Below are 24,537 nucleotides of genomic sequence, written 5' to 3'. Positions count from 1 at the left end.
AGTTTCCCATATTTGGGATATAGAGAAAGAACAGGGACAGTGGGCAGTAGTGAGGTGCATTCTTACTGGCAGGAGTGGGAAGGGAGGGTTAGGGTTAGGGGGAACAGCTGGGGGGACAGCTGTTCCCATGGAGACGGGTGGTGTGCTGGCCCTTGGTCCCAGATATGAGAAAAGAGGCCTGATCTTGCCAGCAGGACAGCAGCTTGTGTTCCTGGAAGTAAGTAGTTCCTCCCGTCCTCTCCCTGCCTGCTCCCCCTACTTTTCACCAGACTCTGCGGCAGAGCCTTCTTCCAGCCGTTCTCCAACATAACTGCCTCCTGCATCCCTGACTCCTCTCTGACTTGACACCTGGCTTTGGGCTCACTGTCTCAGATGTCATTCTGATGAGCCCATTCACACAGAGCTGCAAATGACAGGTGCCGTCTTATCACTCTTCTCCCAGAGAGATTTGCGGTGGTGGACTGCCACTCACCTGCATCTCAGACACTACCCACTGGATGGTGGCTGGCAGAGGTCTTCTTAGGCCTGAGTAGAGCTGACAATTGGCCTGACTAGTCTGCCTGTAAGAGAACCAGCCGAGGCTGAGGCACTAGAACTTTATTTGGGGTGAAGATGGCAGAGACATGAGCAGGCAGGGCCCGTCCTGGATGTGAGGGTGCAGCCCTGAAGACACAGACATCAGGTCTAGAGCCGTGTGACGAGGTAGCAGGTGCGGTGGGAGGCAGACAGAGTCTTGGTGACAGCACAGGTAGGTGTGGGAGGCCTGGTGCGACCCAGACCACAGCGCTGGGACAGGAGGCCTTGAACCCACTGCCTTGCCCTCCTGAACCTGAATGGCACCCTCTAGATGGGACCTGCCCCCCCTCCCTTGAAATAGGGGGCCATTTCTTGTTACCTGGGGCCCAGGCTGAGGTGGGGACCTTGGGTTCGGTGGCTGCCCAGCCCTTCCTGAAGCTGTGGGAGGAGGGAAAGGGTCAGAGGTGGGGAGGAGTCCTCCCTCCCAGGACCAGCCGAGGTCACTGCACGCTCCTCCCCCACCATTCTTTCCTCAGCTGGGTGGGGATGGTGTTCTAGGCTTCAGGGGAAGGGCTGAGCGCCCATGTTGGACAAGAAGGGATTGTTACCAGATTGGTGCTAGAATGCCTTTGGGAGTGCTTTTGGTTCCAGAAGTATCCCAGGACCCTGTCCCGGAACACCTAGGGGCAAGCAGTGGGGGAAGTGGCCAGTGCACACCTTGCTCCAGGTCCTGTGGCCTGATTCCTTTCCCCTCCCCCAGCTGGGGCTCAGGCCCACCTCACAGAGGTAGTCCAGGATCTCAAGGATGGTGAGCAGGCTGGCTCCGATGAACAGCCCCATCTGGCCCCCAATGTCACCTGCGGAGCCCAGGTTACCCATCAGCTCACAGCCACCTGCCCTGCCCACACCTCCCCAGACTCCTGGGTGCCCTGTGTGGGCCCCCTGCGCGCACACACCAAGCAGTTCCGACACTTCGTAGGCCTTCTTCTGCTCCACTGTCTCATAGTTGAGGGCCTCGAAGAAGATGTCCAGCACCAGCACGTTCTCTCTGGAGGAAAAGAGGGCAGGAAAGCTCTTTGGACACCCGCTGGTGCCGGCTGCTGGGAGGAAACAGGTGTGCGACCTGCTTCCTGTCTGGGACTCCTTTAAGAGCCCTGGGACCGGCGTCATGGACCCCATTTGCAGGAGAGACGGTGTCAGAAGGTTAAACAGTTGGCCCAGAGGCCCAGGAGCCCGGTGGTGACGTGCACACTGGTGCGCCACCCGCGTGTGCGCACGAAGGCTCGCCCGCAGTGGGGGGGCCCGCCCCGTCCCCCGCCGGCCCGGCTCACGCGATGTAGGCCTCGCTGCGGTTGTGTTTCCGGGCCAGGAAGCGGGCGGAGGCGCGGCTCGGGATCCGCACCATGGAGAGCTCCTTGGCGTAGCGCGTGCTGGCGCACGGGTTGGGGCAGGTGCACGCGTCCTTCCGCAGCATGGCGTCTAGGGGCCACAGTCGCCTGGGTCAGGGCCACCCGAACGGCGGGGTCCGGGTCGCGGGCTGAGCGGAGCAGGGGCGGGGCTGACAGAGAAGTTCGCGCCTTACCGAGCGCCGGGTTGGCGCAGTCCTTGTACTGCTGGGGACTGCACACTGGCGCGCCGCCTTGGGGTGGTGGGGGAGGAGACAGCTTCACCAACTGCCCCCCTCTAGGCCCCTTTGCCCCGACCCGACCCGGAACCCCCTCCTCCGCCCCCACCAGCCCCTTACCAGGCATATGCATCATTCGGCAGCCGCACTTTCGAGCCACATAGCGCGTCTCACAGGCTAGACGACACCCCATTAGACTATAGGGAGAGTGGGGGCTGGGGCTGGGGGGACCCAGGGGATCCGAAGGTTCCAGCTCAAAGTCGGGGTCCAGAGATGCGGAGCTGCAGTCGCCCCACGGTGGTGGCAGGAAGCTCAGCTGTAGTTGGTTGGTTAAGGAAGCACCAGGTACAATGTGGGGGTCACCTTGCTGGCGGCGCAGAGGGGTGGGGAACCCCCCCCCCGACCCTCTGAGGTGCTGTGGGCGGAGGAGGGGCTTGGGGGCGTTGGTGGGGTGGAGGTAGGGATACTTGCTGCTGCTGGCAGGACACAAAGGTCTGGTAGCCAGGGGCTGCCCCGAAGCCCAGCTGGTCGATGGTGGGCGGCTCCTCCTGGCTGTGAATCTGCACTCGGATCCCCACCTCAAACGGGGTCTCCTCTGCAGGGGAAAGGGGACCCTGAGGCCTGTGTCTCAGGACACCCCCTGCTTCAGTCCTCCCTCCCCAGGACTGTGACCCACCAACCCTGCCCCCTTTTCACGGGAAAGAATGTGCTCTAGGGCCCTTCTTAGTGCCTCCTCTCCCTCCCAGAGCCTTTCGTACCCCAACTGCGCCACGCTTCCAGCCTGACCCGTGGGTCCCATACCCATGTCCCTCCACACGGGCAGATACTCATCCTGTTGCACATCCAGCATGATCTCCAACCCGTTGCCCATGCCGCCCTTGGGAGTGGTGAGAAGCTCTGCCCCATTGGCGCCAGAATTAAAGGTGTAGCACTGACCCATCCGGGTGAAGATCTGTGGGTGAGCAGACACGGGACAGACCTCACCAGCATACAAGGAGCCCAGCCAGCCCTTCCCCCCAGGCAAACATGAGAACGACGAGACCTCTCCTCTCCCTGCCCTCCATTTGGTCTCTTTGGCCACTGAATCCACATCTCAACACCCCAGTCCGTCCCTCATACTGGCACATAGAGTGGGACCCTCATGGGTTCCCATCACTCCAGCCCCTCCTTCCCTTCCCCAACCTCCCACTCCCCAGCCCAGGGCACAGCCTATGGGACAAGTGTTTCTTTGGAGAATGGCAAGAAAGGAAGTGGGTCTCGGTTGCCCTCCTCCAGAACTAGCAGAACGTTGAAGAGGTAGAGGGAAAACAAGCTGACTCCCCAGCACAGAGGGCTCTTCTGCCCTAGAACAGTCCCACTAGATTCCCCCCAACCCCCAGGAGCAGGGTCTCCTTGGCCCAGAACTTGGGCCCAGAGCCAGCCTGGGTGAGTGTCCTGTGCTGGGAGGCATGACCTTGCACATTGTGGTCCAGCTGAGTGACAGGGAGGGGACCCCAAGGAGCACAGTCTCCTGGGCTGAACAGAAACGCCCTGGTGGGATGGGGAGCTGCGGCCTGGCTGGAAAGGGAAGGATCCCTGGCATGGGTGTTAAGGTCCCCTGGCCTTGGAGGAGCCTGGGCTAGCAAGACTGGGGATGCCGGGTCCCGGATGGACAGGGGCTAGCCCGGTGCCTGGCAGTGCCGGGCTCGTGACCAGCTCACCACGGTGAAGTTCTCAGGCCCGCATGGCCAACCTCGGTAGCGGCAGTCCAGCAGCATGTCCTCCAGGCTATGCCCAGCCCTGGCGTACAGTCGAGCCATGTCGAAGGTGGAACTGGGCATGAAGCCGGGTGGTGCAGGGGGCTGACCCAGGGCACGCAGGAAGGCGGCATGGTCAGCGGGCTCCACACCCAGCAGTGCCGGCCCGGCCCAGTGCAGGTCGTTGGGTGTGAGGCGCGAGCGGCGCAGCGGGTTGATGTTGCACAGGGTGACAGCGGGGAAGGTGAGCCGGTGACTTTCACGCTCGTCCAGGGCTGTCTCGTGGTGGAACTCCCCGTAGTAGCGCACCCTCTCAGCCACTTGGTAGAGGAAGGCGGCCAGCGACAGGAGCACGGCGGTGGCCCACAGCCCTCGGCGAGGCGTCAGGCCCCCGGGGCCAAAGATGTGGCCCAGCCCGTGCAGGGTGCAGCTGCTGGCGAACACGCAGATGTCTGAGGCCGGCCGCCGAGCCTCCTCTGGCCCGGGATGGGGCTTCATGCCGAGGCCCGGGGCGGGGGACACTGAGAGGGTCGGGGAGTGGTGACCAGGCTGCAGGGGTTTGGAAGGAGGAAAGAGGGTCAGTCTGAGAACCAGGAGGTGCTGAGAGGATTCGGGTGGCCAGGTGGGGGTCGCTGTGGGTGAGGCGAGGGGAGGACAGGGAGGGGGAGAGGAGCCCAGACCGAGAAGTGGGGAGGCCCTGGTGCAGCAGGCTTGGCTCGATGGTCTCCAGGAGCAAGCTGGGGTTCCACTAGGCTCAGCGCCGGACTGGGGCTCCTGGGGCTCGGCGGGAGAGACCAGGTAGGGCCCAGCTGGTGTGGAAAGCAGGGGCTGCTGTGCTGGAGGCTGCTCTGCTGAGCTGGAGCTGCCGCAGAGGATTGGGTTACAGCAGTGTGGGGGCCGGGGGCCCGCGGAGCAGTCTGGGGGGCAGGGAAGGTCCCTGGGGGCCCAGGCTGAGCCATTAGTGTGGTGAGTTGCCGGGGGGGGGGGGGGCGGCGCGGCCGTGGAGACCAGAGGCGCCAGCAGAAAACCGCAGCAATCCCGGGTAAGGCTTGAAGGGATCCTAAAGAGAAGTTGGGGCTGGGGGTGCCTTAATGGCCCTACAGACTCCCAGCTGCAGCCCTTATGAGTGTCGGTTGCTGACCCTGGGCCCAGTCCCTCCTTCCTTTTGCTTCTCCTCCCTTCGCACTAACCTCACTCAAGATAATCTGTTCCTTTACAGAGAGAGGAGCTGGCTCTTGACCAAGCTGGAAAGCGGTGGGAAGTCTGGCGCTGGCAGGCTCCTCTTTTTGAGCCCCCAGCAGGCCACACTGGACAGCCAGGGCTCTGCACATCCCATGCCCGGGGGGTGGTCTGTCTCCAGGGACCCTCTTCCCACCTCTCCATGCTGAGGCCCTCCTGGCTGAGAGGCTGGGCTCTGCCAATGTGGCTCTGGGCTCACCTGCCCCATCCCAGGCCGAACATGGATGCTTACCTGCCTCCCTTCAGGGAACACAGGTGCCCTATAATTTCACATCTTTTTTCACTTAAAAACATATTCTGCATGCCACGCAATATCTAGTACCCGGAAAACTTCCCCTTTTTAAAAAATGGCTGCTTGATTCCATTATGTGGATGTACCAATGTTCATCCAATCCTATCCCTACGACGAATACAGGGGATTTCCAGTCTTCCATTGCAAACAATGGTGCTCTCAATAGCATTGCACAGACGTAAATTCCCAGAAATAGAACCACTGGGTCAGGAGGCAGCGGTATGGGTAGTTTGGTAGATACCACAAGGTTCCCCACTGCTGGAGTTTCGCACTCCCGTCAGAAACAGGGCAGGCAGTGTTTTGCAGGGGGGTGCTATTCTTTTTCTTTTCTTTTCTTTTCTTTCCTTTCCTTTTTTTTTTTGAAGAAGGCTCCATGCCTAGTGTGGGACTTGAACTCACAACCCTGAGATCCAGAGTTACACACTCTACCTGCGGAGCCAGTGAGGTGCCCTTGCCGGGGCTGGTTGTGGGGGAGCTTTCCTAGAGGAAGAGATTCCGTGTCCCTGATTCAGCTGGGGTGCCTTGGGCCTAGATGACCTGGTAACGCTGGCCTTGAGAGAGCAGAGTGCGGCATCTGATTGAAGACGCTGCAGATGGTCGGGGGGGCGGTGATGGGCTGGGTGAGGGTTGGACTCCCAGCCTCTGGAGCAGACGCCTCCAGAAAGGTAGAGCGGCTGTCTGCAAGGTTAGGACCGACTGGTCTGCAGCAGGGGGCTGAGGGCCACAGGGGTCGGGCCAGACGTTCCACGCAGAGCACAGTTGGGGCTGGTCATCCTCAGTGCCGGCCCTGCATCTGGTTAAACGCTCACCTGCCTCCACGCGTCCGGGAGCGGGAGATGCTGCGTCTCGGCCCGCGAGAGCGGGTGCTCGTCTCCGGTAACTCATTTACCGAAGCTTATTTCGACTGTGGCACAAACGTGTGAGGTCGCCAGGTTCGCCTTGGCGGGCTCCTGGCCGGGAGGGGGAGAAAGTTTGCCAGCTAACCACGATCACACCGGGCTGCCATCACCTGTCCTCCTGACAAGACCGCAGCTCCTCGGGGGCAGGGCCGTCCTCCCCGTCGCAGGCCAGCACACGCCATAGGTGCTTCATGAGCGCGTGATCTTGGAAAGAGGAAGTAGCTAAGTTTACTGTACGGATGGGACCAGCTTCTGAGGCCGTAGCATTGTCAGTCTGAAGCATTTTACCACAGATTATCCCATTTATTATCTTTTAAAGGATTTATTAGAGAGAGAGATCATGCACACGTGCACGCACGAGTGGGGGGGCAGAGGCAGAGGGAGAATCTCAAGTAGATGCTGCCTGCGCTGACCGTGGAGCCCAACATGGGGCTCGATCCCAGGACCCCGAGATACACCTGAGCCGAAGCCAAGAATCAGACACGCAATCGACTGCGCCACCCCGGCGCCCCGCAGGTGACTCCATTTAGACTCTTAAACTCTTCGGATGAAGTACAGCAGGCATGTGACCCACGGCGGACAGTGGTAGGAGGCGAGGCTGAGGCCGCACGGCCTCCCAGCTCACCGCTCCCACAGATCGCACTATTTCCTTAGCTGGGCGGGGGCGGGGGCGGGCGCAGGCTTTGGACAGGCCTTCTGAAGAGGTCAGAAGAAACCTGGAATTTTCTCGGGTGGCGGAGGCTGGAGCTGGTGGAGCAGGAGGAGCTCGCCTCTGCTGCCTCTCCCTCGAAGGAGGGGTGAGCAGGCCCGTGCGGGCTTGGCTACAGGGGCTGAGGCTGGCTCCGGGCTGCACTTACTAGTGAGGTGTTTGGTGGCAAAGCCACGCAGAGCCCACGCTCTGCTGCCTGGGCTGGGGCCACCCTGGCATGCGACCTCTCATCGGTAAGGAAGCAGGGCAGCACACCAGGGTCTAGCTGTGGCCCTAGGACATTTTAGGTGCTTTGTCCCCAGAGTAGCATCTGGCCCAAAACCACACTCGGAAGAGGCTGCAGGGACTGTCGGCCCCAGCTCTGCACACCTGAGCCACCAATATTCTCCCCCGATGGCCTCCAGTCGCAGCTGACTCTGCTTGTCCTGCATATCAAGGCTGCCACGGAAACATGGCGTTGTCCTTGGATAGAGCCACAGGATAAATCCACCTGATTTTGTGTTTCATCGGCCTGGGGGCTAAGTTGTAACTCGTCCCTCACAGTTTGGTGACTTAGCACTGTATGACCCGTGTGGCTGGAGTTGAGGATACATGTCAGCTCCTCGTTTGTGTCCTTCAGAGCAGGGTGTCCTCACAAAGAGGGGCTGTCCACAATCTCATGGGCGAAGAGTCAGATGCACGGAGCCGGGGCCATGGGAAGACAGCCTGTAAGCTTCCAGCTCCTTGTGGAACAGACCATGCCATGCCCTGCCCTCCTACCCCTTTCCCAAGGGCCGGGGGCCGGTGTCCCAACCCACCTGTTCTGTTGGATGGGGGTGTGGGGGGTGGGGATGAAATCTAGAAAAAGGACTGTCTTCATGGAGTAGGAAGGAAGGGAAGTTGTTCTCAGAATGGGGACTGGGTTTGAGGGGCTGGTCCAAGGGGTGGGCTCCTTCTCCCACGGCTCAGAGAGGCAGTGGGGACAGAGGAGAGTGGGGAGTCAGGGTCCAGGAAGGTGAGGTCCTGGCATGGGTGTGGGCCACCCTAGTGTGAATTTCCATTCCCACTTCCTGAGCCTGATTTATAAAGATTCCCTGCAGCTGGGCCTGGACACCTTTAGGCTATCAGGTAGAGGGGAGACTTGGCAGGTTTTCTGAAAGGGGACGGGAGGGCCTGGGCAGAGGGAGGGAACAGAGTGGGGGCCTGGGGACTCTGCCTCCTCCTCTGTGATTTATGGCTCCAGCAGGAGGGACGCAGCCTGGCAGCAGGAGCAGGAGTGGATGGGAGCAGTCCCAACCTCCCCACTTCAGTGTTAGGCCCAGGTCTCATCGTGAGCAGGGGACAGCAGCCACCTGGACCCCAGCACACTGGCCGTCCTGGTTGCTTGGTCCCTGGCAGCTCCTGGAGCTAAGCCTTGGCCCTGGGCACCAATGCTCGGCCGCGACCAGACCTCAGACAGCTGCCCTCAGGACTTGGGGTCGCAGTTCCTGGAGCCTCTGGGCATGTCAGGAGCTGGGGCATCCAGGGCCTGTCTCCGGATAAGCTCGGCATACAGCCCACCTTTTGTCAGGAGCTCTTCATGGGTGCCCACCTGGAGAGAGGAAGGAGGGAGAGGTGATCACCCCAGCCCAGTTCAGAGCCCTAGGCGGGCTGGCTTCTTATCGGCCATTGGGCTCGCTGTCTCCTAAGCCAGTGTCCCTTCTGGGGACACTATGAACCCAAAGCACAGTTGGTTACAGATCGCCACTGGTAATTCTGTATTTGTTGGCGCCTCCTCTCTATTTAGCCGGATTTTGGAAGGGCATCTGAATCCTTCTATCTCTCTACAGAGACTCCAGCTTGTACTTGAACAAGCAGCTGGGTGCTAGGGGCCAGGCCCCATGCAGCCTCCCGGCCTCGCTGCAGAGCCAGGCTCTGGAGAGCTGCTCCTGGTCGGCCCCTGATCACGGTTCCTGGTGCTGCCTCTTCTGACCTCAGCCCCTACACCCTTCTATACTTCCCTGAGTCCTTCCCTTTGGTCCTGGGAGCCAGGATGTAGCTCGACTATTCCCATGGGACAGAGGAAGAGAGACCTGAGACACCAGGGCAGGAACTCCCGAATCCACACACGGTACTGCTTCCAGAATACGGCCCCAGGCCCCTGGGCCAGGCCACCCCCTCCCACAGCTCCTCTGAGCCACGTGTTCTACTCTGTCCACGGCGGAAGCTGTCCCAGCCCACCGCGCTGCTGCCTGGCCCCCCGCTGACCTCACAGACCCGGCCGTGGGCCATGACGACGATGTGGTGGGCCCCGCGCACGGTGCTGAGCCGGTGGGCGATAACGAGCACCGTGCGGCCAGCGCTGGCGCGGTCCAGGGCCTCCTGCACCACCCGCTCAGACTCTGAGTCCAGCGCGCTGGTTGCCTCATCCAGGATCAGCACCGTGGGCTGCTTGATGAGGGCGCGGGCGATGGCCAGGCGCTGCTTCTGGCCGCCAGACAGGGTTGTGCCCCGTTCACCTGGGGGGAAGGGGACAGGGCGGGGGCCTGAAGCGATCTTCACAAAGGGGCACTGGGGCCACCTGGAACGTCCCAACTGCCCTCCACCAACCCCCTCCCTGGCACTGTGCACACTTGTCCCGCCTCTGACGCCTTAGCATCCTGACCCCATAACCTTGTGCAAATGCACGAACACACTCACACCAGAGAGCGGGAGCTGCACACGCATAGGACTCAGTGTACCCCAGAGTCACCGCGTGCCCCTCCCACACCAGTGCAGGGTCTCCGAGCTGGGCTGGGCCTGCTCTATTCTGGCCTGCTGGGTTTCCACCGCTGGGGGAACATCCAGGACCTGGATGTGGGCCCTGGAGTGGGGTGATGGCCTGCCACGGGGCATTCTGGGAAGACCACCCTTGGGGTCTACAATGTCCACAGGAAACAGCAGAGGTGACTGCCCAGAGCTAGAGAAAGTGACTGGTGACCGCGGTCAGAGAGCAGTGGGGGCAGACCCGAGTCGCAGACGGGCCTGGGAGTGTGCTGGGGTCAGAGGTACGTGGAAGGAGCCACTCCAGACAGGTGTGGGGACAGCTCCTCCCCTCAGGGTGGTGTGGGAACTGAGCAAAGAGCAGAAATGGCTGGATCAGCCACAGCCCATGGACAATGGCTAAAGACGGGGCAGGAAGGGGGTGCCACTTCGCAGGTATGACGCTCAGCTAGACTGAGCCCTCGGCTCCAAGAAAAGCTGAAAACCCCAGCTGTGCCACACCTTGACGTGTGCTGGAACATTCCGCAACAGGGCCAAGACTCCGGATGAAACACCTGGCCCCAAAGTTTGCAAAAAAGACCCCCTGAGATGAACGCACAAAGCTGTGAGCCACGTGGGGAATGTTCTAGTGTGAGGCTGTGATATTTCAATGTTCCAGGACCATCTACACCCTTTTCTAGGTTAAGTCAGAAGGGAGAACTGTTCAGGCCCATCAATCCCTGTGGGTAACTAGACAGAAACATTTTTAAATTAAGGAATAAAGGAACAGGAATGACACGGAAGCCAGAAGCGTAAGGAATTTCGAGGTGGTAATACCGCGATGCTTCTGGTCAGGTCTTAGGACGTGGGGGCCCCTGGGAAGCTCTGAAGGGTCCCAACGCCACGGGTCCCTTGTGTCCCTGGCTGGTCCCGTCCCTGCACTCCCTGTGGTGTCCCCGTCTTTGCAGCCTGTGTGTGGTTGAACCACAGAACCATGTCCGCCTGCATAGGTCTAGTCTTCCCTGATGCCAGGCCTCTCCTGGCCCCTGGATTCTCACACCGTGGGCCCTGCAGACCCGAGGAGAAAACCGCCCTGGGACTCACCGACGACGGTGTCGTAACCCTCGGGGAAGCTAGTGATGAACTCGTGGGCGTTGGCCTCCTGGGCAGCTGCGTACACCTCTTCGTCCGTGGCTCCCGGCTTCCCAAAGCGGATGTTTTCCATGATCGTTGTTCCAAACAGGACTGGCTCCTATGGATGGGAGATCCACATGGGACATTCTGACTTTGCCCTGAACCTCAGAGGGGTGCACTGGGAAGGGCAATTTTGGCTACACCAGAACTGCCCTCTTGGAGGGCGAGTAGGGGGAGTTCAAACTTACAAGTCAAATAAGAAAATCTATGAGTGTGTGAAAGGCTGAGCTCCCCGCACGGCACAGGGTCCCTGAGGAGTGGGATGGGAAGGTGGCTGGGAGAGCAAAGCCCCTCCTCTCTGGAGAGATGGGGTGGGAGTCTGCATTCTGGCTTTCTTCTGCAGGGGAAGGAGGTTAAGGGTGCCTTCTGCACCCACTCAGAGGGAGAAGATGGACCCTTGCTGGGCAGCACCACCTCAAACAGAAGGAAAGGAGTAGGGCTGAGGGCCTCAGGTGGGGCCGTGGGGCCTTGCCTCTTGGGGGTATGGGGGTCTCTTGACCTTCTGGACATCACAGGCTTATCAGAGAACCCAGGAATCCTCAAACAGCATCCCACCCCACCTGCTTGGATGGGTTTAGTTGAGAACTGGAGTTCCTGCCCTGGGGACGAGGGCAGGGCTGCGGGGGGCTGGCCCGGGGAAGCCTGAGATCCCCTGACCGCTGGAGGACCAGTGAAGAAGGCGAGAGCCTTCTCCCGCCCCGCCGAAGAGAACAGGGGAGACGGTCTGGGAGGTTAAAGACACATGTCCTAGGTGAGCCTGTGCGGAGGAAAGCCTCTCCTCTCCCCACCTGGCTGATGAAGCCGATGACGTGGCCCCGGAGCCAGGAGGGATCGAGGGTGCGCAGGTCCCGTCCATCCAGTGTCACTACGCCCGCCGTGGGGTCATAGAAACGCTCAAGCAGGGAAGCCACAGTGGTCTTTCCTGGGGAATTGGGGTCGGGGAGATGGTGCGGTTACAGAAGCAGCATGGTTCCCGGACATTGTGCCAGGAAAGGGGCCCCTCCTCCCCCTTACAAATCATAGCGGGGGATGGTGGTGGGTTCGTCTCACCTCCCCCGGACTGGCCCACAAGCGCCACGATCTTGCCAGGGGGCAGGGTGAGCGTGAAGTCCTGTAGCACCTGGAAGCCGGGGCGGCAGGGGTAGCTGGAGCCGACAGAGAGCCTTAGTCAGACCGGGTTCCCGGCCCCATTCTACCCTGGTCTTCTCTCAAGTCTCACTAGACCTCGAGGGGGGCTTGATCCCAGGGGGAATGCCACCGCCCCCACTGCCGATGCTGACCTGAAGCAGACGTCGTGGAATGCGATGGCCCCACGCAGGTGCTCTTGGGGGACGCGGCAGCCCCCAGACAGCGGGATGCACGGACTCAGAGTCATGTACTCGAAGACTCGGGCCCCCGCGCTGAGCCCCCGCACCACCTGGGGAGGGGGTTAAAGTCTGTGGTGAGGGAGGGCTGGGGTCTGAGGGAAGGGCCGCCAGCAGCACTGCACCATCTCCCGGCCTCCCGCACGCAGGCTGGGTAGGGGCTTGGGGTGACCCCTCCGTCTGACACTGCCTTTCTGCAGCACATGGGTGACACTGTTGCCATGACTCCAGCCCAGGTCTGATGTCCACGCCTGGGGGCCCGCCCCCGACTGCCACTCACCTGGCCGAACAGAATGGAGAGGTTGGCCATGGACCTGTGAGGAAGAGAGGAAGGCTGACAAAAGGGGACATAAGCCCGAGAGAAGACCAGAGCCAGAGGGGAGGGTACGGGTCTCAGCGGCACTTGGCGGGGAGGCGGGAACAGGCAGCCTGAAGGCGACCCGAGAATGCTCCTGCAATCTGGGACGGCGGCAACGCCGGGACCCAGCAACACTAGACAGCTCGCCGGCAAGTCGCTTCTCCTACGAGCCGCACTATCGCCTGTTCCCTCCTCCGCCAGATGAGGCTGGCGGCTGTCACAGGCCTCAGGACTGGGGCTTGGAGGGCGGGCCACCCGCAGCGTGAAGGCCGGCCCCGGAACACGAGGGATGGTGCCGGGATGGTGCCGTCGCCACGGGGCAAGGGCAGATCTAGCACGATGGGACTCCCAGGGGAGCAAGGGCTCATTAAGGTGGAAAAACAGACAGGAATCCTTTCCCAGAAAGAAAACCAAAGCTACTGGACCACGGGTGGGGTGCAGGGGAACTCTGGGGGGACCTCAAGACAAAATTCCAGAGACTCCTTAGTGTGGGCTTGCCCTGCGTGAGGAATGGCGCGAGCGTGTCTGTCTAGACAGAGGTGGCCTCCTCTGGCCTGCGGGGCCGTCAGCTGCTGGAAGGTGACTCACGCTTCTTGGTCACCAGCCCCTGACTGGGCCAGCCAGCCCGCGACAGTGCGCGCGCCTGTGAGTGTGCACGCAGGTCCTTCTCCAAGAGGAAAGACCGACTCTCGTGAAGAGGAAAGTCACTTCTTCCAGCTCCAGGGTGAGGAGGGGGAGGAGCCCGCAAGGAAGCGGTTCCGGCAGGCCCGCAGGGCTAGTGGCATTCGCCAACGTGAGCCCAGAGGCATCAGGCAGGGAAGAGCCAGGACAGTGAGCTGTCGGCGGATGAGAAGGGAAAACAAGCTGCATGAGAGATCTGGAAGCCATTATGGCCTGGCAGCGGCGCCCGGCAGCAACCAGAAACCAGATGCCCACGGCTCGGTGTGTAACGGCCCTGCTCTCCGAGAAGGCGCAGAGAGTAGGCACGGGCTCTCCCAAGAGGCCTGGCGGGTGGGCGGCCCGTTCCCAGCAGGGTCCAGGCCTGGATGCAGACCAGGCGGCCTGACCCTGACTGGGGTCCGTCTGGATGTCCCCCATTTCTTCCAGAGACCCGGTGCCACAAAAAGAACACCTAGAACGGGCTCTCCAGGTTGAGGCTGCCTCTCTCCCCTCCCCGCCCCTGCTGGACCCCAGGAGGAAATACACCAGCCTCCTTAATAACGGTAGACCTAATTCCTCTAAAGTGGAAGGTGAAGAGTGTCCAGGTGGCGATGGGCCCCCAGAAGGATGGGCCTAAGGCCTGTGGCTGTGGGAGCAGCTCCCTCTAGTAGCCCAAGAGAGGGAGTGCAGACAGACCCCCAGGCTTTCCTGTTTGTGATAAAGCCCTGCTAAAGGGCGGGCGAGGCAGCGCAGTGCGGCAGGAAGGAAAAAGTCTGAACTCAGGCCATGGGGGGACGCGGGGGCCCAGGGGAAGGCGGGTCTGGAGGAGGAGGGCCAGGCTTGGGAAAGGGAGGCCCCCCCATCCCCACGCCTGTGGAGGGCCATGTGGTGACGGTATGAATAGAACTAGTGGGGCTCATGGGGGTCCTCAGGACCAGAGCAAGAGGCCAGGGCTCAGCCTGGGGTCAGGGCCATGTCCCATCTCTACAACAGTCAGGAGCGTCTTAGTTCCCAGGCTGGAAGAGGGATGAGGCTGCTTGGGATCTGAACTTCAGAGAGAGTCTGAACAGGGCCCCATTAGGGAGCACGGACGTAAGTGAGGCCAAGGGTGGGGCTCCTGGGACAGGCTCCCGCTACCTGGGATGGTGAGGAGGCTGATGGTGAGGGAAGCTGGAGGCAACGGGCGGTGAGACACGACGCACGCCCGGCCATGTGTGTCATGAGCATCACGCGCCACGGGGACGGGCACGGAGGGCTGTTGGGGGCAATACTGTATTTCCTTGCTGTGGCTGATGGTAATGCCGGTCTCTACCCTTCAGTGATTTATTACAGCATATTCACTCTTCAATTATTTATCGTAACATCTAGTTGTGCTTCCCGTACTTTTATATACACAGCGTGTGGGGGAGACGAAGGGATGAGGAACCGCTCGTGTTTAGCTCAGAAGAGAAAGGGAAGGGGAGGCCTTGGGGTTCTTGTGCGACGGGAGCTGAGAGCTCGGGCAGGCAGACCTCAGAGCCATGAACACACCGAGCTCCAGGGTGGGTAGCGCGGGAGAGGGGGTGAGCATCCCGTCCCTGGGAAGGTCAGGCAGAGGACTGCTGGCGAGCTCTTAAAGAGCGAGGCAAAGACAGTCTATCCACACATGGGATCCTACTCAGCCTTGAGGAGGAAGGAAATCCTGCCGTGGGCTGTGACATGGACGCACCTGGGAGACACTATGCTGAGTGAAACAGGCCCGTCACAGGACAACCACTGCGTCCGATTGCACTTGTGGGAGGGACTCAAAGTGGGCAGAGCACAGAGCTAGAGGCTGCCCGGGGGCCTAGTGGTTAACGGGCCCAGCCCTTCAGGTCTGCAGGATGAAGGAGGGCTGGTGGCTGACAGCGTGACGTGTGCAGAACACTACCTACATCTACGCTGAAGACGGGTCAAGAGGGTACATTTTACGTTACGTGCATTTTGCCACAATTCATCATTTTAAAAAAAGCTATCATGATTACTCCTGAGCTGTTTTAGGTGGCCGAAAAGGACAGCCGCATTCCCTAACATCTGGTTGGTGCAGGACGCTGTGGGCGGGGGCTCTCAGCCCCTGTTCCCCTGAGGAAACTGGGCAGCCAGGGGCCGGGCAGCAGTCCCCAGAGCAGGCTGCCACCCCCGTCCCGTGACCCAGCAGGCTCTTTCAGGAGGGGAACAGCCTCACACTCACCTCTGCACCGTCTGGGAGGCCACCAGGAAGGACATGAGGTCTCCCCCTGTCAGCTGCTGCCCAGCCACAAGGGAGCCCCCGATAAACAGGGTCCCCAGGACCATGCCTGCACGGGGAAAGGGCCAGGTGGTTAGCACGGAAGTGACGAGGAGCCAAGGACAGAGCCCAGCCTAGGTGTCAGAGCCCAGGTCTAGTCCCTGCCGTGCCTCCCACTGACTGAAATGTCATGGAATCACTTCAATGGCGACTTGCCTTTGTTTCTTCATTTGGAAATGAGTGCGTGTGTGGGCGGGGAGGGGGGCCTCGGGCAGCTGGCACTGGACAGACGTCTGAAGGACACTAAGCACATAGAGAACTGCCCCTTGCCTGCCTTGCTGGGACCGTCCTTTGCTGCTCCACGCTCATTCCCAGCCATGATCCAGTGCTCCCAAACCCTGGGGTCGAGGGTGGGGGGACTTGCTCACTCACAGTTGAAGGCGATGTTGGAGAGCCCCTGGAACAAGGCAATGCCTCGGCCTAGCTCCTCTGCCTTACAGCGGGACTCCTCCAGCTCCGCTCCATAGCGTCTGGGGAGAGAGGCCAAGCACGGCTGTCAGGAAGCAGCCAGGTCGGGGTGCAGGGCTGGTGGGGTGCATTCGGGGAGTCCTCCCTGCTTTAAGACCTTCCCTGTCTGGGACTCACTCCTCCTCCCGGTGCTCCATGGCGAAAGCCCGCACAGTCCGAACATTGCCCAGGGCCTCATCTGCTACACCCGTTGCCCTGGCAACCTGCAAGGAGTCCAGGAAGTAGACAGCGAGGTAGGAGCCCGGGAGGGATGGCAGGGCAGAGAGAAATGGGGCAGGTGAGGGGGATGGGCAGGAATGCTGGTACCTGCTCCTGACACTGGCGAGACAATTTTCGGAGAGCTGAGCCCATCAGGGTGCCAACTCCCATGAGGGTGGGTGTGGCCACCATCAGCAGCAGCGTGAGGCGGGGGGACAGCATGGAGAGGGACACCAAGCAGCCGGCCACCTGAGTGCAGCTTCGCAGCCCCTGGGGAGAGGAGGAAGGCAGGAAGGCCATTTGACAACAGCACCTCAACGGGGGGACTTTACAAGGGTCTGCTGGCTACGGCGTTACCCTCTCACAAGGCCAAGGCCATAGGTCTGAGCCCTGGGAGGCCAAATGGCAGTCCACCCAGTCATAAAATGGAGCTCTTTCCCTACTAGCAGGCATGAAAGGGCTAGGTGAAAATGTCTACAGACCACAGCATCCTTCCCCCAGACAAATCTCAGTTGGCTTTGCTTTTTTGATCGAGGAACCGAACAGAAAGAATTGAATAGGGATGTCATCCGGGACTGCCATGGGCCAGTGTCCGGCGTGACCTAGCAGGCACAGTGACAGTGTGGGTGGATGAGGACAGGACATCAGCGATACAGTAAAAAGCCTTCACTCATTCCCCTTCACACTTGTCAGCATGCCAGGCACTCTGGGAGTAAGGCAGGCCAGGGTGATTTTGCTCTTGGCAAGCCGGTCCAGGAAAGCTCTTGTCTGAGTCCTTGGGAAGGTCTTCCGGGGAGGTAGAATTTCAGAACAGGAGAGAAACAGCCTGTCCTGACCTTGGACGATGCCACGGCACCTCCCTTTTGTGAACTTCCCCATTCCCTCACCCACACCCTCTGCAGACAACAGGCTTCTCACTTGGTATGAGCCTAGGCTCAGGGCCCAACAGCAAGGCAGGATGGGGCTGCCTGGTGTGTCGGCCCTAGACAGAGTGCGCGTGTGTGTGTACACACGGGGGGCCTGGGGAGCTGACCTGGGAGATGACGAGTTTGAAAGATGATTTAAACTCCTGCACATCAGTTGTCACCCGGCTCACCAGCTGCCCAGTGTTTAAAGCATCAAAGAAAGCAATGTCTTGTCTGATGGTAGGTCAAGGGTGCCAGAGGTCAGGAGAAAGAGAGAGACAGAGTTCAGGCTGAGCCGCCCCACCTCTAGGCCTTCAGCCACCCTGACCCACACCCCGTAGGCGGCAGTACCGGAGCAGGTTGCTGAAGAGGGCCCTCCTCATGTCCACGGCCATGCGCTCGCCGATGCGTGACAGCAGCACCAGGTACCCGAAGGTCAACAGCCCCTGGGAGAGAGGCCGGGGAACTCAGGACGCCTGGGTGGCTCCTCTGGGTGCCCCCAGGCCCTCCCCGTGGCTGTACCTGAACGCCATAGAGGATGAGCAGGTGGGTGCTGAGATGCCGGGACTCGGTCAGGAAGCTCCCCACGTGGTCCCGCGTGTACTTGGCCACAATCTCCACCAGTTGGCCCAGAAGCAGGGGGATCTGCACATTCACGAGGGCCGCACCCAGTGCCAGCTTGGGGAGTGGGGGAGACTTTAGAAGGGGCCGTCTTCTTCCCCATCCCTGGTCCTGACTTCGGTGCTGCCTCCCCTGCAGCTGCTCATGCTTTGGCTGCTTCCGTGCTTCTCTGAGATGGCTGAGTTAGAGCCCAGGCTGCCAGCCCTTGGGGACCCTATACCCTGCACACCCAGCTGCTCTGCGGAGGAGCTCCCGGTACCCCCGGCTTCCAGTCCCTGAGGCCAGCCAGCCCTTGCTGCTTCCTGGGGTCTAGTCGGAGACTTGGTGAGGCAGACAAGCTGTGCCCAGACAGCTCGCCAAACCCCCGAGTGGCTCCTTCCCCATCCCAGACGTGGGGGAAAGGACAGGGGCATCTCACCACGATGGCTGCCCCCAGGACCAGTAGGTGAGGGCGCAGAAACTGCCAGAAGAGCTTCCAGTTAAAGCGAGCCTCGCCGGCATAAGGTCTGGAGCAGGTGGGAGGGGCCTCTTCTGCCTCACACAGCACCACGAGGCCGAGGCGGGGGCACTTACTCAACACCACGGGGCCCAGAAGGACTCCCCCAACCCAGCGCCAGGCACAGGGTCTTCGGCTGGGAGGTGGAGGTGCTCGAAGGAGGTGGGCCCGGAGTCGAGACCTCAGCTGGGCTGCGGCCCTGAGGAGGCAGGAGCTGTGGCAGCCACGAGAGGACCTGCAGGGAAGAAAAGCGCGGACGGCTCAAGGCCCCGACTGTCCCTCAGAGGAACGCATAGAGACAAGCGGGGGTCTGAGACAGCAGCCTGTCATCTCCCCGTGACACAGTGGGGCCTGCTCAGCCTCCACAGGCCCCTCTGGTCAGTGACCATCTCCGACCCATGCTCTTTCTGATCACAGGATATGCTGGATGGCAGCTAGTCTCTAGGCGCTCCTTTTCCAGATGGGGACGCAGAAGTCCGGGGGAACCCGGCTCAGAGAGGCAAGGCGGGGAAAGTGTCTCCCCTGTGCCTGGCGCTGGGCCGGCAGAGCAGTCCCCCCGTCCTGTGTCCATGGCCTGCTGCGTTAATCCTCCATTCCCTGGGAGGGAGCTGCCTTTCCCCTCACTTGATAAAAGAAAATGTCACGGGGTCTGAGGGAGCTGGAATACTTTGTCCCCCAGCAGCAGAAGGGGGACAAGAGGAGACCCCTGCTGTGCGATTCCAGAATCCAGGCTTGTTCTACTCGGCCACGTATGCAGTGACCAAGGCCATGTGTGGCAGAGCCTGGGCCTGCCCCATGTTTTCTGCAGGTCCGGGCTCACCGCAGCCCTCACCCTGGCTCCTCCCAGGCCTTAAGGGCTTATGTGACAACGCATGGGGGGAAATGGCGACACATTCCCTATCAGCTGAAGGAGAAAAAAAGAAATAATCCAAATGATAGATCTTGTCACCTCAGGCCAAAATCACCTTCTCTGTTCCATGGTTTCCATATGGATCCATGGCCATGCCGGACTGAGTGCCTACTGCATGCCAGCGCTCTGCTGTGAGGCACTGGGAACAGGGATAAACGGGACAGACCCTGTGATCACCCTCACTGAGGATAGGTTTAAGTGGGGGAGGACAGGCAGCTAGTGACAAAGCTTGCTGAGTGTGGGAAGGGGCACGACAGGGCCCTCAGGGAGCAGCCCTTCTGTCTGAGGGAGTCAGGAAGGCCCTCCTGAGGAGGCTGAGGGTGAATGGGAAGGAGCTGGCCAAGTGAAGGCAGTGCAGCTGTGTGTGTGTGTGTGTGTGTGTGTGTGTGTGTGTGTGTGTGTAGAGAGTAGGGGAGAGCTCTAGGCAGCAGGAAGCGTGTCTGGAACAGATGCAGGTAGGGAAGATGGAAAATGACAGGAACAGAGAAGCTGAAGCCTGAGGTACAAGGGAGAAGAGGCGTGGCGTGGTGTGGGTGGGGCGCAGGCCTCCCAGTCCTTTGAGAACACCTGGACTTTAGAGGGCAATGGGGACCATGGTGGGGTGGGGGGTGTTTAGGCTGAGGTATAACATAACCCAACTTACATTGTTAAGATCATAGCAGAGAGGAGAAAGCTGGAGAGGGACAGGATCTTCTTCTAACAAGAAGCAGAAGTTACCTGGCCAAGGGCATATGGTGGGATGCTCAAAGATTCAGATAAGGTTGGGGCACCTGGGTGGCGCAGTCAGTTAAGCGGCTGACTTTTGGTTTCGGCTCAGCTTATGATCTCAAGGTCCTGGGACCGAGCCCCATGTGCTGGGCCCCATGCGCTGGGCTCCATGCTTGGTGGGGAGTCTGCTTAAAGATTCTTTCTCCTTCTCCCTCTGGCCCTTCCCCCCATTCGTGCATGCTCTCTCTCAAATAAATCTTAAAAAAAAAAAAAAATCCCTTTGGGGGAAAAAAAGATTCAAATGACCTTATTGATGAGGGGGCTTTTAAAAAATGAACAGAGGGGAGCCTGGGTGGCTCAGTGGGTTAAGCCTCTGCCTTTGGCTCAGGTCTTGATCTCAGGGTCCTGGGATAGAGCCCTGCCTTAGGCTCTCTGCTCAGCGGGGAGCCTGCTTCACCCTGAACTCTCTGGCTGCCTCTCTGCCTACTGGTGATCTCTGTCAAATAAATAAATAAATAAAATCTTTAAAAATAATAATAAAAAATGAATAGAATGAGGTTTTCCCTTTACTCTGATAGTCTGTCATATTTTCGGACACTGCTAACTGCATCTCTCCCTCATCCTTCCCTTGCTCCAGGGAGGCCTGGGTGGCTTCTTACCACCTCTTATTATGCCTCCTTCTATCCCATTCCAGCTGCCCAGTTTTTATGTCTTGTTTTCCACTCTGTACTTTAGGTCTATCTTAAATTTTAGACAGGGAAGCTCACCCTGCTTCCGATTTCCCCATTAGACTTTACGTTCCTTGAGGCAGGAACCTCTACTCCATTCATGTTGCATTCCCAGCACTTAGCAGAGCTCTTGCACATAGCAGATGTCCAGCAAATGCTTCTGTTTGTTGAGTGCATGCCCTCATTGGAAAGGCAGAAGAGAAAAATTTGACCTGACCTGCTACTGTACTGTTTGCAAAGTTTCAGACTTACTGAGGCCAACAATAAGAGATATGTTGTGCATTGCCACCCAGGACAATAAACATGTCAGACAAAACTGAAATGTTTCACAAAACAATACTTTCCCTAATTTGTTGCGCATGTATTCTATTATATTCACTTCTTAAAACAAGTTTTTTGAAGATTTTATTTGCTTGAGAGAGAGAGAGTGAGAGAGAGAGCATGAGAGGGGGGAGGGTTAGAGGGAGAAGCAGACTCCCCGCTGAGCAGAGAACCCGATCCCGGGACTCCAGGATCATGACCTGAGCTGAAGGCAGTCGCTTAACCAACTGAGCCACTCACTTTTTTTTTTTTTTTTTTTAAGGGTAGACTCCACTCCTGGCCTAGGGCTTGAACTCACGACCCTGAGATCAAAAGTCACATGCTCTATAGGCGTCTACTATTATATTCACTCCTAAATGGTCCTGACCTACTAAATTTGTTTTATGATCTCTTGTTGTGACTTGCATGTTTGAAAGACACTGCACTTGTGAACACACAAATACCTGGATGTTATTTGACGTCTTTCCCTGGGTTTCTCTCTGGTTTAAATGATATCAACCCCTAACTCTTTTCCTAAGGACTGTTTTCAAACTTTTTAATAATTCACCATGGCTACTTTCCAGCTTCTCTCATCTTCTCCAAACTAAGACTCTAAGCAGGGCTTGGTCACTGCCAAGAACTGGCAGATTACTTCCCGGCAACAGTGCTTCTAGCTCCAGCCTGGCCCGGCTCCTGCTCCCTTTCAATCAGATAGGCTTTCCAAATGACCCAAGTTCACATCCACCCACCACCACCAGTCAGCTGCCTGGCTGCCTGCAGGTTATTTACTCCAGGATGCGAAAGGAATCAGTCCTTTCTCATAAAGCATTTACACTGGAGCCGTAGTTTCAGGGTCCACGTTCCTTTCCTCCCTGCGTGTGTCTCTCTCTTTGAACCAGCATGTGTAGAGGGAACACACAAGAACACACATGGACGCGTTTCTAGATTGACTTTATCTCTGCTGAACGTATCCAGATTTAGGAACCATTTATGTTCAGCTCATATTGAATCTCGGGAGCAGCACCAATACTAAATGTCTCTGGACATTCATAATTTTTGTCCAAATTGCCAGACCAATTCCAAGAACCAGGACAGGAAGGGGGCAGGAACGGCGGCGACCCCAAGGCTCAACAGGTGCGGCATGACGCCCTCTGGTGGGAAGTACGGACCTGGTGTGGTCACCGACCTAGAGCGTGCCCTCCGTCCAGCCCACACACGGATACAGACGTACCGAGTCTCCGGCTGGCACCTGGGTCGTCGCTATAAATAATTGAGACCAAGTCCCGGGGAGTGACATTCCACCCACGGGCCGGCCTACAACTTCCGGCAGGCCTCGCGCGAGTCCGGGACTCCATCTCCCGGCGGGCCCCACGGACGGCCCGCCGGTCAACGGCCCGCGCTCCTAGGAGCTTTGTCACTTTTTACCTGACGGCCGAGAATGTCTGGAAGCAGAGGGGTGGTAGCAGCCTGCCTGGGACAGGGCCACCCCGAATCCCGACCCGAAATAAGTGCACCAACATGATGGGACGAGACTACACGAGCAGCCGGCAACGGCAGCTTCACCCTCATCCCATTGAGGGCTCCATGTTGGCTCCCGCCCCCATCCCGACAACCCCTTCGCGCCTCGGCGACGACTGGCGGAAAGACGCGTCAATCCCCCCGAAGACTGTGATTGGAGGAAGCCTTTTCGGTCCTCCTCCTTCCGGAACTGTGATTGGAGACAGCCGCCTGCCTGCCCGCCCAGGCTGGGCGGGGCTGATCAGGTGGGGCATTGCCTCGCGTCCACTGCCGGGGTCAGCTCTGGGGTGACCTTACAAGTGTGTGACCCGGGCGCCCCTCCGCGGTGGGGTATCCATAGTAACGCCCCAGCCGCTGACCTCGGGGCTGTTCTATGGGTGCTGCCGGCGGACTCCAGATGTCCCGGGGTCTCCAAGGAGTGTAGAGTGCCGGTCCTCGGGGAGGAAGGGACAAAACTGGGGAATTTTTTCAAAATATCTGCACGCTCCTTGTCACCCGCCCCTTTCTCCCAGGCAGGTCAGAGTTCCAGGGGCGGCAATCACGTGTATTTGGGAAAAAACTACCCTGATGATTCTGATACACGTCCCTTAATTAATGATTGAGAACCACTAGTGTGGACGTCCTGTATAGCTTATGGAGGCGCAACACCAGATCCTCCCCCCCCCCCCCCCCCCCCCGCCATAGATGCCTTCCTCACCGCAGTCAAGTGACTTGCCTAAGGCTCCCACCGCACAGTTCAGTATCTCTGTTGAGCATTAATTTATTTCTTCTGTGTGATTTTTTGCATAGCTACAGCCCTCATGGGCTGTGATTTCTTTCTGGGTAGTGGCTCCTCATTTATCCATACCCTCCTTCCCCTCCAAGTGCCTGGCAGAGAAAAGTGCCCCCTCTTTTAAAAAAGATTCTGTTTATTTATTTGACAGAGAGAGATAAAAGGAGAGAGGGAACACAAGCAGGGGGAGTGGGAGAGGGAGAAGCAGGCTTCCCGCTGAGCAGGACCCTGGGATCATGACCTGAGCCGAAGGCAGATGCTCAATGACTGAACCACCTGAAAAGTGCCCTTTATATAATAAATTCACTTGAATTAGGGTGTGATAGGGAGGCTGTCCATTGATGAGTCTGGGCTGGAACTGGGCAGAAGAAGGTGCCAGATTAGCTTGAAGTTAGGCTGGGAGTATGGGAGGGATCCTAATGTGAGTGTGGTGGAATATTGGGGTGAGTGAGGTTGAGGAGAGATCGGGCAAAGCCTACAAAACTCACCCTGGCAGCTGTCTCGGAGAGATGGGAATTTCCTAGCCGCTTTGCAATGCGGGATTCCATCTTGGGCACTAGGATGCCCCCTCCAGAAGGAGGGAATCTCGTTTTGATAGCTCTGCCTCCTGCGGCTCGGATAAAATGATGCAAGCTCTGAGCTACTATAACAATCCCCATCCCTGGAAGGCAGCACAGGAGAAAAACAGGCGTGTCTGGACTCCCATTTTGTGGGCAATTCCATGATTGCCACCACATTCCTCCAGTGAACACTCCTGACACACTTTGTTTCTCTCTGTATTTCATGGATACTGTCCCCTACAACAGTCCTCAGGCCTGAGCCCCAGAGGCCCTGACACCTGGGTGGCTGACTCAGCACCTCAGGAATGGCGTTCAGTAGGAAACCTGGTGATTCAGGGCCTCAGGAATGGCGTCGGACATGCCAACAAACTAGCTGTCTCCTCCTCGTAGAAGTGGCAACAAGGAACTCAACTCAGCCAGCTCATGCCTGGGTATTCAAATTACCCTTCCAAACCCCGTCCCCCCAGCTGCCCTCTGCTGGTTCAGCTCTGATGCTGCTCACCGGCCCCCCAAAACTGGATCAGGACTGGGGGTGAGGGTTTTCGGTGTTAAACGGGATGAAGAAAAAAAAAAAAAATAGAACGCCAAGGAGACTTTTCGAGTGTAAGCTCTCCAAACTGCTTCCCTTATCCAGGATAGCTGCCTCTCCGTTCTCCTCTGCCTCCCCCTCCTCAAGTTTCCTCCAGCCTGGCTGCGAAGGCGGGCAGTCTCCCCTCTTCCCTTCGTACCACCAGACAAACGGAACACCATCTCTTTC

At 58.9% G+C, this 24,537-nt stretch overlaps 2 protein-coding genes across 4 annotated transcripts; both read right to left on the bottom strand.

Annotated features, from left to right (window-relative positions):
• Positions 1–582: 582 nt before the first annotated feature.
• On the bottom strand, positions 583–4,979 carry ASIC3 (acid sensing ion channel subunit 3). 2 transcript variants are annotated; one of them, XM_047695909.1, is made up of 12 exons: positions 4,557–4,979; positions 3,841–4,425; positions 2,942–3,092; positions 2,608–2,735; positions 2,261–2,456; positions 2,099–2,155; positions 1,848–1,995; positions 1,473–1,564; positions 1,294–1,373; positions 1,125–1,196; positions 896–954; positions 583–763 (listed from the first exon to the last, which is right to left on the bottom strand). In XM_047695909.1, exons 1-12 carry the CDS (start codon positions 4,833–4,835, stop codon positions 685–687), a joined length of 1,926 nt encoding a protein of 641 aa, XP_047551865.1. In that variant the 5' UTR covers positions 4,836–4,979; the 3' UTR covers positions 583–684. The 2 variants fall into 2 exon arrangements, with proteins under 2 accessions (XP_047551865.1, XP_047551864.1); XM_047695908.1 differs by lacking the exon at positions 896–954.
• Positions 4,980–6,314: 1,335 nt separating this feature from the next.
• Positions 6,315–22,534, bottom strand: ABCB8 (ATP binding cassette subfamily B member 8). 2 transcript variants are annotated; one of them, XM_047695895.1, is made up of 16 exons: positions 22,356–22,534; positions 18,207–18,519; positions 17,690–17,845; positions 17,519–17,613; positions 17,296–17,401; positions 16,371–16,532; positions 16,182–16,267; positions 15,969–16,066; positions 15,501–15,606; positions 12,554–12,587; positions 12,190–12,326; positions 11,960–12,054; positions 11,698–11,831; positions 10,820–10,967; positions 9,242–9,492; positions 6,319–8,585 (listed from the first exon to the last, which is right to left on the bottom strand). In XM_047695895.1, the coding sequence occupies exons 1-16, from the start codon at positions 22,448–22,450 to the stop codon at positions 8,460–8,462; spliced, it is 2,142 nt and encodes a 713-aa protein (XP_047551851.1). In that variant the 5' UTR covers positions 22,451–22,534; the 3' UTR covers positions 6,319–8,459. The 2 variants fall into 2 exon arrangements, with proteins under 2 accessions (XP_047551852.1, XP_047551851.1); XM_047695896.1 differs by lacking the exon at positions 18,207–18,519 and having other exon boundaries at positions 6,315–8,585; positions 22,356–22,499.
• Positions 22,535–24,537: the final 2,003 nt, after the last annotated feature.

This window comes from Lutra lutra, chromosome 11 (genome assembly GCF_902655055.1).
Source record: "Lutra lutra chromosome 11, mLutLut1.2, whole genome shotgun sequence".
Taxonomy (NCBI): Eukaryota; Metazoa; Chordata; class Mammalia; order Carnivora; family Mustelidae; genus Lutra; species Lutra lutra.
This window is presented reverse-complemented; position numbering and strand designations above follow the sequence as displayed.